A 15,451-nucleotide genomic window follows, 5' to 3' on the forward strand; every position below is an offset into this window, starting at 1 on the left:
TTTTCATTTCCAAGTAGGTTCCTCCAGCAATTTACAGTATAGAACAGAACGAATAAAAATACCTTTGACACCAAGGTACCCAAGATCCATCATTGGTTCTGACAGAGGTAAGTAATTTTCCCTACTTTCTTCTTTTCCATCTTTTTTTTTAAATGAAGAATCTTACCGTAAGAACAACAGACACACATTTCTACATCTTACAGTCAATTTTCCTTTCATCCCACATCAAAGCTATTCACTAGGATTGTGTAAAATCCCCATGAAAACCCATTAATTCCATCACACTTTTTTTTGTGTGTGTGCCTTAGTTTCTTTCAGCTATTAAATAATACGGAAACTCATCTGAAAAAATGTTGATGGTAACTGTCCCCTCTTTACATACTGTGTTATGGAAGGACAGTTTCCTTCCACCCATCATATATTATGGTTGCAAGCTCATTTCCTGACATCTTGGCACCATATATCAGGAAGAGTATGGAGTTCAGGAAGGGGGAGGGGGAGGGAGGGAGGGAGGGAGGGAGAGAGAGATTGACAGAGATATGCTTTTGGTGGAAATCCAGTCTAAAATGCTCGGAGGTAACCCCTTAGGAACGTGGGAGCTTCTGTCTTATGTTCATGAAATGTAAGTTTGCACCTAATCAATGTGGATCTTCCGTCTGTCGTTTATGCAGGTTCCTTGTCTCATTCCGAATGTAGCAGTCCCAGCTTGGTAACTCCTCCCCAGTCACCCCTTAACTTGGAGACCTCCTCGTTTGCCAGTAGCCAATCACAAAATTCTCTTTCCACCTTGCCCAGGATTTCGGTGAGCCCGGTCTCAATGGGGCAACGTCGAAAAGACAAGTAAGTCATAGTGGAGTTGATGCCAATGCTTCATCTCAAGAGGGAAAGAACTTCGCCTGGTCAAGTTCCATTCCTGGTGACCTCAAATCCGTGCAGTTTTCTTGATAACAATGAGGAAATGGTCTTCCATTGCCTTCTTTGGGAAAGTTTATTTCAGCTTCCCAGTCTTATTTTACATTGTCCACCTTTCCACCCATTCCTGGGTGGCATCTCATACAATCAATATTAACCCATTCCAATCTGGTTTAACTTTAGAACCCAGCAGGTTCAGCTGGCTGTAGCCACCGTCACATATCTTGTAGTGTGTGTGTTTTCTCTTTACGATCTTTGAAATCCCTTTTATCAGGGTGGATAAATGGAGCTGAGCATTTACTGGCCAATTGCCCTTCCTGACGCCTGTGCAGAGTTCGCAGCAGATATTTTCTCTTTGCGCCCTGATAGAGAAACATCTGTCTCTGCCTAGGATTGAACTCTCAACCTTCCGAGTGGGAGGCGAGCCAGCAGATTTTCCCAGCCTCAATCCCCTAATTGGCAAAAGGGCTTAATTTAATTATATGCCTTTAGAGACAAGGAAACTCCAAGCAGGAGTGAATAAGAAACTTAATCTGTAGAGTTAGGAGTGTTTTTATAAATTGTACGGAACGCTGTGTATTTATTATTTCTCACTTTTGCATCCTACATAAGCCAGAATTCGGGCAGAATATAAAACAAATACAGAAATATCCCTCCTGCCCAAATAGTTTATCAACTAACGAGTTCACCGTTCTTAGAACATACATATTGCTCCTAAAATTTATTCATATAATGAATGAACATTCACATTTCTAAATCAAAATTAAATTAAAAATTAAAAATTAAATTAAATGAAAAATTAAATTAAAACTATATTAAATTTAAAAGTAAATTAAAGGCAAGCCGTGCTTTTCAGCCAAACTCCTACTTTGCCTTGAGGCCATTTCTAGGACAAGAATCTGCATTAGAGGCCAGGACAAGAAACAATGAATGGAGACTAATCGAGGAGAGAACCAATCTAGAATTAAGGAGAAACCTCCTAACAGTGAGAACAATTAATCAGGGGAACAGCTTGCCACCAGAAGTTGTGGGTGCTCCATCACTGAAGGTGTTTAAAAACAGATAGGACAACCATTTGTCCTCAAAAGTCCCTTCCAGCACTATTCTCATCGATTGATTGAATCCTTTATGACTACCTGGGGAACTCAAAGGTTCATGATCTCATTCTTCATTGAGAACTTTTCTGGAAGCCTTCCTTTCCACATCTGAACAAGACAGTCCATACTTCGGTTTGGGACCCATTTTATTTAAATATTTACCCTTATTTTTTGGAGTATAAGACACACTCCCCCCCCCGAAAAGAGGGTGAAAATTTGGGTGCGTCTTATACACCAAATGTAGCCCCGCCCACCTGCCAGCCTCTGCCTCACAGCAATTTACTTCCTTGCAGCAAACAGCCTGTTTCAGCTTCAGCACAGCCTGATTAGCACAAGCAGCTGATTGTCGGTTGGATTGGCCTCCCAACCCCCAGCTGTTTCAGGCTGCAGGGATTGCCATTGCCTATTGCCACGCGCCCCCATTTGCTGCAAGCAGGCAAATTGCTGGGAGGCAGAGGCAGATTTTTTTTTTCTTCTGCTAATCAGGCTGTAATGAAAATGAAACTAAAGCAGGCTGTTTGCTGTTTGCTGCAAGGAGGCAAATTGCTGGGAGGCAGAGGCAGAGGCAGATTTTTTTTTTCTTGTTTTCCTCCCCAAAAAAGGTAGGTGCATCTTATAGTCTGGAGCGTCTTATACTCTGAAAAATACAGTAAATACCGTTTGGCTTTGAACAAGTGATCTTCCGTCCAATTTCATAGAGGAGAAGGTGGAGATTGAGTGAGTGAGATAAGACGGGTGGGAATATGGGAAGCCCCCATTTCTAGAAATACATTTTCTCCCCACTTCCCAGGCGCATTAGAAAAATACCTTCCAAATTTAATACAGGTAGTCCTCGATTTACAACAGTTCATTTAGTGACCATTCAAAGTTAGAGTGGCATTGAAAAATGTGACTCACCTGACCATTTTTCACACTTACGATCTTTGCAGCAGCCCTGTGATCATGTGATGAAATTTCAGATGCTTGGTAACGGGTTCATACTTACGACCCTTGCTGTTTCCCGAGGTCCCTTTTGTGAACTTCTGACAAGCCAAATCAATGGGGAAGCCAGATTCACTTAACAATTGGGTGACTAACTTATCAGCCGCAGTGGTTCGCTTAACAATTGTGGCAAGAAAGGTCATAACATGGGGCAAAACTCGCTTAACAAATGTCTCCTTTAAGCTACAAACATTTGGGGCTCAATTGCGGTCATAAGTCAAGGACTACCTCTTTCCTGCTAGTCCCAAATGCTGTGATATGCATTGCCCACCCATCAGGAAAATCCACCTGATTGGAAAATTCCCGCAACTCCAATTGTAGAGCCTGTAGTATTGAGCCAAGTAAGCGCCCAATTGTCAATGTTGATCAATCTCTAGTGATTCTGGAACCTACCCCATGACCCCAAACATGCTCCCCATGAGACCAGTGGATAGTAACTGGATTTACTCTCAACTCTACTTATCCAATCTGTTGGTTGTTTCTTTCTTCTGCTTCATGCCTTTTCCATAGTCCCGTGGTTGCCTTATTTTATCTGTGTCACATGATCTCCTGTGCCTTAGCCCGCCCTGACTTATCAACGAAAGTATTGCTGTCCTGGTTAGCGTCATAGTTTTGTGGCTTTTCCTGCAATTTGGCCAAGAAACCAAACAAGGAATGAGTAGATGATTGTGAATTTGGCGCCTCCCTTCTTAGCTATGGATTGTTAAGGGGGGCACAGCGGCCTATGGTGCGTTACTTAGCAAGAAAGGCTCTTATAAATAGCAGAGCAGTATGCTGGGGTGGGGGTTCCCAACCCACGGGCTGCAGCCCACTACCGGGCCGTGGCCCATTAGAAACTGGGATGTGCGATCGGCTGGCCGGCTCCCTTCTCCCACCCCTGCCGAGCCACCAAGCCGTAAAGGTAGTGACCGCTGATGCTTGGGTCTTGGCATGGAAGGCATGGAAGGTGGTAGCTCTGTCTAGAATTTTCTATGCTTAGTTAAAGAGTCTACATCACTCTGTACCAATAGAAGAGAATATTTGTAGCTGAAGGTGGGAATGTGGGATCTCTGAGCTTGGCTGTTTCCTTGCAGACGTTTTATGACCCAACTAGGTAACATCATCAGTTGTAGAAGGGGGTGGGAGTTTGCTCTGAGTTTACATACAAGTGGCTCGTCCTGTCAGTTTTGGTGGTTGCTTGCTTACCAGACTAATCAGCACGATTAGCATAATCAATCACGCCTAACAACTAGCCTAATTGGCATGATCAATCATGCCTTACCAGCATGTTCCGTCCAGTGAACAGCCTAATTAAGGAGCCAGCAAGAACGCTTCCATCAACACTGACAGTACAAACCATATGGAGAGAGCAATCCCCTCTCCCTTCTAGCACTGATGACGTTAGCTAGTTGGATAAAGAAACGTCAGCAAGAAAACAGCTCACAGAGCACCAAGGACCCCACAGTAACCCAGGTGACTAAGGCCTATGTTTGACATGTTTCATAATACACGTAGTCCTCGACTTACAACAGTTCGTTTAATGACCGTTGAAAGTAACAACGCCATTGGAAAACGTGATTTATGACCATTTTTCCACACTTATGACCGTTGCAGCAGCCCCATGGTCAAGTGAACCAAATTCAGATGCTTGGCAACTGGCTCATAGTTAACAACGGCCACAACGTCTCGAGATCGTGTGATCTCCTTTTCTGATGAGTAAAGTCAAATGAGGAAGCCAGGTTCACTTAACAACCTTGTTACTAACTCAACAACTGCAGTGATTCACTTAACAACTGTGGCAAGCAAGGTCGTAAAATGGGTCAAAGTTCACTTAACAAAGGTCTCACTTAAGGACAGAAATTTGGGGTTCGATTATGATCATAAGTCGAGGACTACCTGTATAAGCCAGTAAGCAGCCTCTCGTGGATGTAGACCGACACGAAGGGCCTATTTCCACACATCAATGTGTAGCATAGCTTTGGCTACTATCTCTCTTCTCTAAGGCCTTTTTCTTTCTTTTTTTTCTTCCTTCCTTTCTTCATCCCTCTTCACCTTTCAGATATTTGTTCCGTAATAGGTCTTTTCTGAGAATTCCTGTGGCTCCTACGCCAAAGTTCTGTTCCCTCAGGAGTTTGAGGTTGGCTTGACATACAGGTTGTCGTTGAGAAGTTTATTCGTGTGCTATTTACATGTTTGGATAGAAACCCTCCCGTCCCCTTCCCCAAAAGGGGGGGAAAAAAACCCCCCAACCCTGCATGGTAATTGCATCGCTACCATGCAAGGCACCGTCGTGAATTAACTGCCGGAGTTTGCTTTACAGCGGCTTCATTTCCATCGACTAACCCTGCCTTTTACTCGCGTGGAAACAGAAACGATTCGGCGTCGCCTTTTCCCTTTTTCATCGCGTGATTCACCCCCATGAACTATGACGATATTTCTATATTTCTATAGAAATAACACTCTAAAGCAGGGGTCCCCAACTCCAGAGCCACAGCCGGGCCGCACGAGAACCGGGCCGCACGAGAGGAGAGCCGATGCGCAGCGCGAGCCGGCACACACGCGCATGTGCGGTGATTCGTCTTGCAGCCGAGCGATTTGCCTGCATGCCGGCTCGCACCTTTCACGGCCCGGTGGGTCTATGACAATTCGTTGCGGCCAGCTTACCGTGACCAACCCACCACAGCCAACTCACTGCAGGGCCTACTAGGACAGTGTTTCTCAACCTTGGAAGCTTGAAGATGGGTGGACTTCAACTCCCAGAATCCCCCAGCCAGCAGCGCGACAAGAGTTACACTCATACCAAAGAAATGGTGGGATAGAATCATTTAAAAAAAAAAAAAAGGATGCATAAGGAAGGACAAAATAAAATGCAAATGGCAAAAATTAAAATATTTTGTAATTTATTTTAAATAATGAAATTATTGTCCTGCGGTGAGTCGTCTAGCGGCAAGCTGGCCATTCCAGCAAGTTCTTCCGCTACAAGTTGGCTGTGGTGAGTTAGCCCACAGCGAGTTTGCCGTAGTAAATTGGCTGTGGCAAGTCGTCCCATTCCCCGGCCTGGTTCCCCTCTGTCCCCCCACCCACCCAGCTGCACCGTCAAGCCGCAAAGTTTGGGGACCACTGCTCTAAAGGGTCCAAAAATGGCTATACATTGATGTAAGCCTTTCCCGCCCCTCCCCCCAGCCAGAATTCATTCCAAAATGGCATATTATATATGCTTATTGACCTATATATATAATATGGGCCACAACATGTTTTCTTTCTGACGTTTTCCACCCTGATTCCATTTATAATTTTAATTTGCCATTCCATGCCTTTCACATTAGCAGCAACCGCATCGATGCTATTCCGTCGAAGACGGTCTGATCCAGCTTCCGTCCCTTGCATGCGAAAGGAATGTCGCCATTTTGAGCCAACGTTTTAAAAGGGGCCACTCTTCCGCTTTTGAAGGGGACGGTGGGCACGGTGCATGCCCTCCGTGTGATATATATATATATATTTTCCTCTCCTGTCTTCCGATGCTCGCTCAAGAGGTGTCCCTGTGCTCTTTTTCTCCCAAAAGACCCTACATGGAAGAACCGCGTCAAGTCAAAGTGCAGAAGGGGGCCGAACCCCTCGGGATCTCCATTGTGTGCGGGGAAAATGGCGGAATATTCGTCTCGAAAGTAACCGGTGGCAGCATTGCCCATCAGGCCGGCCTTGAATACGGCGATCAGTTGCTGGAGGTAAAGCTACGAGCCGATCATGACGACACTGTTTTCCAGTTGGCTGTGTGGTACAGGGGGTTCTCGACTTACGACAGTTCGTTTAGTAACCGTTCAAAGTTACAACATCACTGAAAAATGTGACTGAGGATCATTTTTCACACTTATGACCATCGCAGCCTCCCCGTGGTCATGTGATCAAAATTCAGATGCTTGGCCACTGGTTCATATTTATGTCCGTGTTCTGGGGTGGGTGGGGGGTCGCGTGATTCCCTTTTGCGACCTCCTGACGAGCATCATCAATGGAGGAGCCAGGTTTGCCTAACTTAACAACCGCAGTTACTCACTTAACAACTGTGGCAAGAAAGGTCGTAAAATTGGGCAAAACTCACTGAACAAATGCCTCTGTTAACAACAGAAATTCTGGGCTTGATTGCGGTCGTAAGTCAAGGACTACTTGCATTTGTGTGGTCTCACTAACATTGGGACAGCTTTTGTTAAAAATATTGCTCCCTCGAGTTCTTAAAATACATTGTGGTCGTAAGTCGAGGAGTACCTGTAGAAAAAGCAAATACCTTCAAATAACCAGATTTATTGGCATTTTAACTAGTTTTTATTGACATTGTTCTGTCACCTACTTTCATCTCTAAGGATGGGTTGTTTTAACATGTTGTTGGTAGACACCGATGGGTCCAAATACACCGCCCTTGTCCTTTAAGTATGTTTCTCTTGTGTGTTCTCACCTGCACTTGTTTTTGCAGTGTGTTACACACACACACACACACACACACACACACACACAATTTATATTTGCTGATAACGAAATAAAGGAAGACTAGTATAGATCTATTTCAACTATTTAGCTCTCATCAGCAAGCCATACCCTTACTCTGATTCGAACTATATACACACGCGCACATACATATACATATAAATATTAAAAAAATAGTAAATATTTCCTATTTATGGGATGCGATGGCTCAGTGGCTAAGATGCTGAGCTTGTCGATCAAAAGGTCAGCAGTTCAGTGGTTCGAATCCCTAGTGCCACATAACGGGGTGAACTCCCATTACTTGTCCCAGCTTCTGCCAACCTAGCAGTTCGAAAGCAGGTAAAAAATGCAAATAGAAAAATAGGGACCACCTTTGGTGGGAAGGTAACAGCGTTCCGTGAGCCTTTGGCGTTTAGTCATGCCGGCTACATGACCATGGAGAACGTCTTCGGACAGCGCTGGCTCTTTGGCTTTGAAACGGAGATGAGCACCGCCCCCTAGAGTCGGGAACGACGAGCACATATGTGCGAGGGGAACCTTTACATTTACCTTTTAGTATTAATGTTATTGTGATGAATACTATTGTCAACACTTTGATTGATTGCCTAAGAACAATTGTACCTAGCAACACACTGTTTGATAGAAATTGAATGAAATTTTTTAAAAAATGATATATATATGAAAAAGGAATATTTATGAATGATTTTTTTTTTGTGGTTCTCTTATCTTCTCCCAGTTTAATGGCATCAACCTGCGGAACGCCACAGAACAACAAGCTCGGCTGATCATTGGGCAGCAGTGCGACACCATAACTATTTTGGCACAGTACAACCCCCACATGTTCCAGCTGGGCAATCATTCACGATCAAGGTAAGCTTCTCCACGATGGTCATGTGAAGCAGTGGTGGTATTCAGCCAGTTCTATCTGATTTGGACAAACCGGTAGCGGTGGCTGCAGGAGGCTCTGCCCATCCGCCCATCCTTTTTTGACCCTCTGCACATGCACGGAAGGCCTTTCTTCTTCCCAGGGATAGATCTGAAGCAGAGACCAAGACACTGTTACCATGAAGCACCAGTTGATTTATTTGATAGATTATAGGAGGGTTCCCCAACCTTTCTGGCTTTATGGCCCGACCTGGAGCGGTGGGGAAGGGGGGATGGTTTTGTGTGAGTGGTGTTGTGGCTCAGTTGCCTGAGCCTGGGCTATCGACAGATGCGGACTCTGAGAGTGAGGGAGAGGAGTTGGCAAGGTCTCCCTCTCCAGGACCGTCCTCTCTGGCAATGCCTCCGGAGGACACCGAAGGCCAAGAGATAGGCCCAGAGCCAAGCACGTCCCCGCAGCCACAGGTGGACAGCGATGAAGGAGATAAGTGCTGGCTGGACCCTCGGCAGTGGCGCAGGGAGAAGCGTGCGCAGCAGAGGGGAAGGTGTGCCAGAGATTAGCTGAGTCACTGGACCACACCCCACAGGGTATAAATGTGGGTATGATGGCCGGTTCAGTTTGTGACGAGCAAAAACTAGAAATAATCCATGATCTCTGCGTCACCGGACTTCTGCCTGCCTTGTCGGACTGCATTTGGACTAATCCTTGTATTGCTGAAACTTTGCCTGCTTTATTGGAATGCTTGCAGTCTAATCTTTGTTTTGTGTGAGTAAAGTCTGAATTGGCAGCTAGCCACTGGGTTGCTGCCAGCTTTATCTTCAAAGATTTTGTCATGTGGCTTATTAACTCGGGGCCGTCTGTGGGGGGGGTGTGGAACGGGGACAGAACAAGTGGTGGGTAAGTGTACGCATGCACACAGCTCCATTTGCTCGAGCGGTGGGCACGTGCACCCACCACTCTCGCAAAAGAAGTATACGTACTCGCTGCTCGTGCAAGTTGTGATGTGTATGTGTGTATGCTCGCCTGCCACTTCCACATCCAGGTTCTGAATGGCTCAAGGCCCAGTTAGTGGGTCACAGCTCTGGGGGTTGGGGATCCCTTGATTATAGTAACCTAGGCAGGATGAGAAAGCCTAAAAGAGAGATGGAGTCATGAGCCCCTCTTGATAGACTTCTGCGAAAGATCCTTTTGATTTTATTGGTTAACAAACTAGATATTCTGACCTAGGCTTCCTTAGAAATTAAACAGCACAAACTTAGTCGCGGCAAACCTCTTTAATTCATATGACTGAAAATTATTTTCATTTACAGTCCGCAAGGCTTGATAAACAGTCTTTCAGAGGAAGGTTATCAAAACCCACCTATCTCACGTGGAACGCTGCCAAAGAGCTAATTTCCAGACGCAGGGCAAGGCCAAACTTGGCACAGAGTCACAAATAGAATTTTCAAATCTTGAATCGGCCAGATGAACTAATTGCTTCCTGCAAAAGCTCACATCCTGTTCGCTTCTCTTTTATGTTTTATGGGAGGTGCCAGTCATCTCCAAGCCTTACTCCCAAGTCGACCCTGTTTTCTTAATTGTTCCTGTCTCCTGGCAACTCTGTGCATGTGCACACTGGGAACAGGCTGTTCTGCCTTGCTGATGTCAGACTCCAGAGACTTCGGAGGCAGCAAAGAACTACCAGATGGCCTTGGCCCCCTCTCTGCCTCCAACTCAGAGCCATCGTCCGAGCCTTCCCCAGACTCCAGGACTGGCCCACGTTCCTCCCCAACCTCCTCACTGTCTGAATCTGCTGCCAGCTCTGCTGTTCGCTGGCGGGCCACAACACTAGATAACAGAGAGCCAAAGAAATATAATCTTCAATGTGAAGGATAACATTAATCTTACAGATCGGATTAATTGATATACATTTTGAATGGGTAATGTCAAGCGCTAAAGACCAGGTCCACACCTAAAAGTCCAATTAACTGATTTATGCAACAGGAATCTTTTCAGCTAAGGGTTAGCACTGCTTGGAGTTAAATAATGGAAATCAAGGGGGTTTGGACTTAGTCTGCTTGTGACTATGTAGGGATTCTAGGCTGATTCCTCTTTTAATTCCACCCACAGCTTCTGCCCTATCTTCTACTACAGGTTATAATGGATGGAGAGGATGAGGTGTATTAATTTATTTCTTGGATTGAACAGAGAGGTCTAATAAATGCATCTGAAATCATTATTTTATTACAATGTCTGTCTAAAGTCCTCGAGTTCTCAAGCCGACTGGTTGGCTTTGTCATTCTTTGCTGGATTTTTATTTCTTGCACTTTCTTTTAACTTACTATGTTCTATGCACCCGATTGCTTTCTAGCTGAACTGAGGACATTGTGTTGGGAAGCGAGATATGGGTAGATCATGGTTTCCTGCTCACTGTTAGGAAGTTTCTCCTTAGTTCCAGGTTGCTTCTTTCCTTGGTTAGTTCCCATCGATTGCTTTCTTCTCCTACCCTCTGGCGCTGAGATCTCAAGGATTATCTAGTTCCCAAAACTTGTACCAGTCCTCGAAAAATGTCGCATTCTAATCCCTTTTAATTCATTTCTTTCCTTTAAGCTCCCGTCTGGAACCGGTGAGTAGTCATTCCACTCCACAAGGCAGTGGAGCTCCAACTCCTGACAGCCATTCCATAATCGATACTGTGAGCGAACAGGATGAAGGGACCATGACTCCTCCGTCCAAGGACACCACTCCAACCACCAGTCCCCGCAATTCAGTTAGGTAAGCTACTTCCCGGCTCAAGAACAGATGGTGCTTATTTCAGCAGGAACTCCTTGGTGAACAGACATCTAGGAGATCCTTCCCCAGTGGTAGATCCATCCTGTGCTTGTGACTAAGTAGCCTCTGAGAGATCCTTGGTGCTCTCTAAGCTTGATTGTTTTCTTGCAGATGTTTCATTACCTAAACTAGGTACTGTCCAGAGGTGGTATTCAAACAGTTCTGACTAGTTCTGGCGAACAGGTAGTGGAAATTTTGAGTAACTGGCAATTACCACTTCTGGCTGGCCCCGCCCCCAATCTATTCGCTGCCTCCCCAGTCCCAGCTGATCAAGTCCCAGTTGATCGGCTGGATCTTCTCTTGTTGCCCTGCACAGGAGAACAGAGCTGGAAAGTAGATTAGTGGGGTGGGGAGGGAATGGGGATTTTACAGTATCCTTCTGCTGGAGTGGGGTGGGAATGGAGATTTTACAGTATCCTTCCCCTGGAGTGGGGTGGAAATGGAGATTTTACAGTATCCTTCCCCTGGAGTGGGGTGGGAATGGAGATTTTGCAGTATCCTTCCCCTGCCACACCCACCAAGCCACGCCCACAGAACCAGTAGTAAAAAAATTTGAATCCCACCACTGGTACCATTGTCAAGCTTTCAAAAAGAAACTGTCAGAAATGGTGTAGGGTTGGACTAGATGACCTACAAGGTCCCTTCCAACTCTGTCAACCTGTTCATCAGTGTGCTGATGATGAAGTTACCTAGTTTGGATCATGAAATGTCTTCAAGAAAACAGCCAAGCTCAGAGAGCACCAAGGACCTCTCGTTTCAACCCTGAGCTACAAATATTTTCTTTAGTTGGTGCTGGTACAGCTAGTCCTCAACTTAAGACCACAACTGAGCCCAAAGTTTATGTTGTTAAGTGAGAAATTGTTGTTAAGTGAGTTTTGGCCCATTTTGCGACTTTTCTTGCCACTATAATAATAATAAGAGGTCTTATTATTTTGGGGCACGTGGAATAAGATGGGGCTCCGCTTGCCATCTTATCTGATTTCCAACTCTGCGTTTAAATATTTTTGGGGAGGGTTTATTTTCAGGGGGAGGCTTATTTTAGTGCATGCACTCAAAAGCCCAATTGGGCTTATTATCAGGAGATGTCTTATTTTCGGGAAAACAGGTCATCTATCTATCTATCTATCTATCTATCTATCTATCTATCTATCTATCATCATCAATCTATCTATCATCAATCTAACTATCATCAATCTAACTATCTAAATCAATCGATCTCTCTCTCTCTCTCCCTCCCTCCCTCCCTCCCTCCCTCCCTCCCTCTCTCTCTCTCTCTCTCCTGTGATAGAAATAGGTGTTGAATTTTTTAAAAATAAAACAACAAAACATTTTTATAAATATTCTGGCCAAGGGATAAGGGCAAGAGAAAGAGTTGAGTTTCCACATGGATCCTGACATCCAAGTGTTGAGTTCATTCCTGTCCTGGGACTCTCAAGCCCAATGCTGGAACGTCCTTTTATCTTTATCCTTCTCCCCCCAGGAAAGATTAGGGGAGCCATGGAGGGTTAGTTTGACTGATAGGCCTTCTCTCTTCTTTGTCTCTTGTTCAAAGGAGTTCTGTTGACACGATTAAAAGGACACCTGAACCTAGAACGGTTAACATCAAGAAATTTCAAGCGGAGCTCGGAATCCAAATTGGTGGTGGGAACATGCATGGAATATTTGTCTCTGACCTAGAAGATGAGAGTCCAGCCAAAGGATCTGAAGGTCTAATGCCAGGAGATCTAATACTGGAGGTAACACTGTCAATATTAAAAGAAGAGGGACCAAGAGAGACAAAAGAAGTTCCATAAAACAAGAGTGATGATGTGAACTACTAGGTCACATAAAACTAATTTTGAGGTTGTTGTATTTTTTAACCACAGTTTTGAACTATTTCTGCGGTATCTTAAAAGGTTGAATTGTGGCAACCGGACCAAAGTTTATTAAAACTGAGGCGTTTCTTTACTCATCCAAGCAACTTCTTCAGTCAGAATGAAAATTTGGGTAGGCAGAGTCAATGTTGGTCCAGTTGCCATTAAACCTTTTGAGATACTTTTGGCCTGGATGATTGAATTTTCATTTACTATTTCTGAACTTGTTTTCTGAGTTTTGAAGGACTTCAGGAACTGCTTTAGAGCACAAGTGATGATGTCCTGTCTCAGAAGCCACAAGATGTCATCACACAGATAACCCAAATTGTCTATATTCCCTCAGTGGTGACAGAACGGTTGCCTGATGACATCATCACTTGTGCAATATCACTCATACCCCATCATCTCCATATGGCCACAGAGAGCCCATCTATATAAATAAAAGCCAAACACCACTCACTCATCACAAAATCTCCAGAATCGTAAAGCCTATAAACTTGAAATTTGGCACGTATGTTCTTCTTAGCTTCTAGGTGCTTGCTAAGAAAGGATTCGTGGAAATGACCATCAGATCATTAGTATTTCATATACAGTATTATATTCACACGCTCTGATGCTAAGGAGTTAGACATTCTACTCCCCCTCCCCACCTGAAAGGAACTCTGTCCCAACTGCCAGTTGTCTTATATTAACATGCTCTGATGCTACCCCTTCGCTAAACAGGGTGTGGGCGTGGCTAGCGCATGACTCATCTGGCCTGCGGACTGGGACATTCTACTCCCTCTCTGTTCCAACTGCCAGTTGCCTTATAGTAACACGCTCTGATGCTATGGAGTTACACATTCCACGTTAAGTTTCAGGTTTTAAGTGTCAATTTATCAAGCCCGAGCACATAGTTTCATAGTGAAGCACGGGCGTCCAGCTAGTATCTGATATAAAATAAAATTTAAAAGTAGGTCATTTTTAGACCGTTGGAAAATCCATGACTGTATGTCTTATTGTCTGTGTGGAAGTTTATGCTTCTATCTGGGATTCATCACAAGTTTATTTCATTAACTTATTTCATCAAACTGCAAGGAAGATCAATTTCAGGTTATAAGGTGTTAGATAATACAGCTTTAGCTAACCTGAAATGGGAACAGAAGCTCTCATTCCCCCTTGTAGATGTAACCAGAGAAATGTAAGAAACACATTGAGATCAAGAGAAGTCAAACTCTTGTAATATAGACAGTCCTCAATTTACAAGAGTTAACTTTGAGAAGAAAAATTGTAAAGAGGGAAAAACTCATTTAACAAATGTCTTGCTTTTGAACTGAAATTTCAGGCTCAACTGTGGTTGTAAGCCAAGGACTACCTGTATTACTTTTGGTTAAGGGTGCATAGTTTATTTATTTATTTAAAATAATGCATTTGGTTTATTTCCTATGAGCTGTAGATCAGTCCATATCTATTTCTCCTCTTTGCTGATTCCAGCAAAGTTTTATTCAGCTGAGTTTTCCAACACTGCTTTGACGGAAGGGAAAAAAAACCAACCCTTTGTAGGAACCTGGATTTTGAATAAAGTAGTAACTCTTTCAGTTCCCTAATTTGCTCATTTAAATAATTCCTTTGTATTGGCTTTCATGGAGGTGGAATCTCTGAATGGAGGATGGAAGTTGAGCGAGCAAATTGGAGTGGACAAAACAGTTGCTCAGTTCTGTCTTATTCCCAAAGCAGTTAGTTCTTCACTCAGGCTTTCTCCATTCTCCTGATGTGTTTTTTTTTTTAAAAAAAGAAATAGCAATTCATCAGAAAAAGAATCTTTTGACTCACCATCTGATCCATAATTGCTCTTCCATAAAATATCAGTGAACATACTTGAGATATATGAAGCTCGGTGAGAAACTATGTGCTTGAGATCAGACTTGGTGACATTTTGGATCACCTAATAAGATTAGTGTTAAATACCAATTTTGGCCGGTGATGAAATTCATCAACAACACTTAAACACATGGTTATTGTTTTATTTTAATTTTTTTTTTTACAGTATGGGTCCGTTGACATGCGAAATAAAACAGCAGAGGAAGCTTACCTTGAAATGCTCAAGCCAGGTGACACCATTAGAATAAAAGCTCAGTACAGAATTGAAGAATTCAACAGGCTGAAAGATTTACCCGGAGATGGTTTCTATGTCAGGTACTTAAAAATCTCATCTGGTATTTTCATCAACTGTTATGGGCTGGTTAGGGACACAAACTTTTCTTCCTGGTTTAGTGCAGGAAACCGAATTGCCAAATTGCTACCACAACTTAATTGGAGTATTTGCACATGTAATGACCTTCGTGCTATAATAGGAAGGTGATACCACTTAGACCACAGCTCAGTGACTGACTCAAATAATATTAAATATTTGAGATGATTAAATCGAACTGCACTGGTGGGAATTTCAGATTTTATTGTCCACTGTTATGTCTGTTTCC

At 43.8% G+C, this 15,451-nt stretch overlaps 1 protein-coding gene across 4 annotated transcripts in view; it reads left to right on the plus strand.

Moving 5' to 3' along the window:
* DLG5 (discs large MAGUK scaffold protein 5) overlaps positions 1–15,451 on the plus strand; it is a 153,011-nt gene that overhangs the window by 110,693 nt on the left and 26,867 nt on the right. Inside the window, exons 20-27 of one of the 4 annotated variants that reach the window (XM_060694127.2) lie at positions 15–107; positions 672–840; positions 5,029–5,106; positions 6,532–6,694; positions 8,182–8,315; positions 10,918–11,082; positions 12,692–12,875; positions 15,019–15,167. In XM_060694127.2, the coding sequence (XP_060550110.2) occupies positions 15–107; positions 672–840; positions 5,029–5,106; positions 6,532–6,694; positions 8,182–8,315; positions 10,918–11,082; positions 12,692–12,875; positions 15,019–15,167 (1,135 nt within the window). The remainder of the gene's footprint in view (positions 1–14; positions 108–671; positions 841–5,028; positions 5,107–6,531; positions 6,695–8,181; positions 8,316–10,917; positions 11,083–12,691; positions 12,876–15,018; positions 15,168–15,451) is intronic. The other 3 variants (XM_034424001.3, XM_034424002.3, XM_034424004.3) reach the window with 3 other exon arrangements.

This window comes from Pantherophis guttatus, chromosome 6, assembly GCF_059756535.1.
Source record: "Pantherophis guttatus breed Tessera chromosome 6, ASM5975653v1, whole genome shotgun sequence".
NCBI lineage: Eukaryota > Metazoa > Chordata > Lepidosauria > Squamata > Colubridae > Pantherophis > Pantherophis guttatus.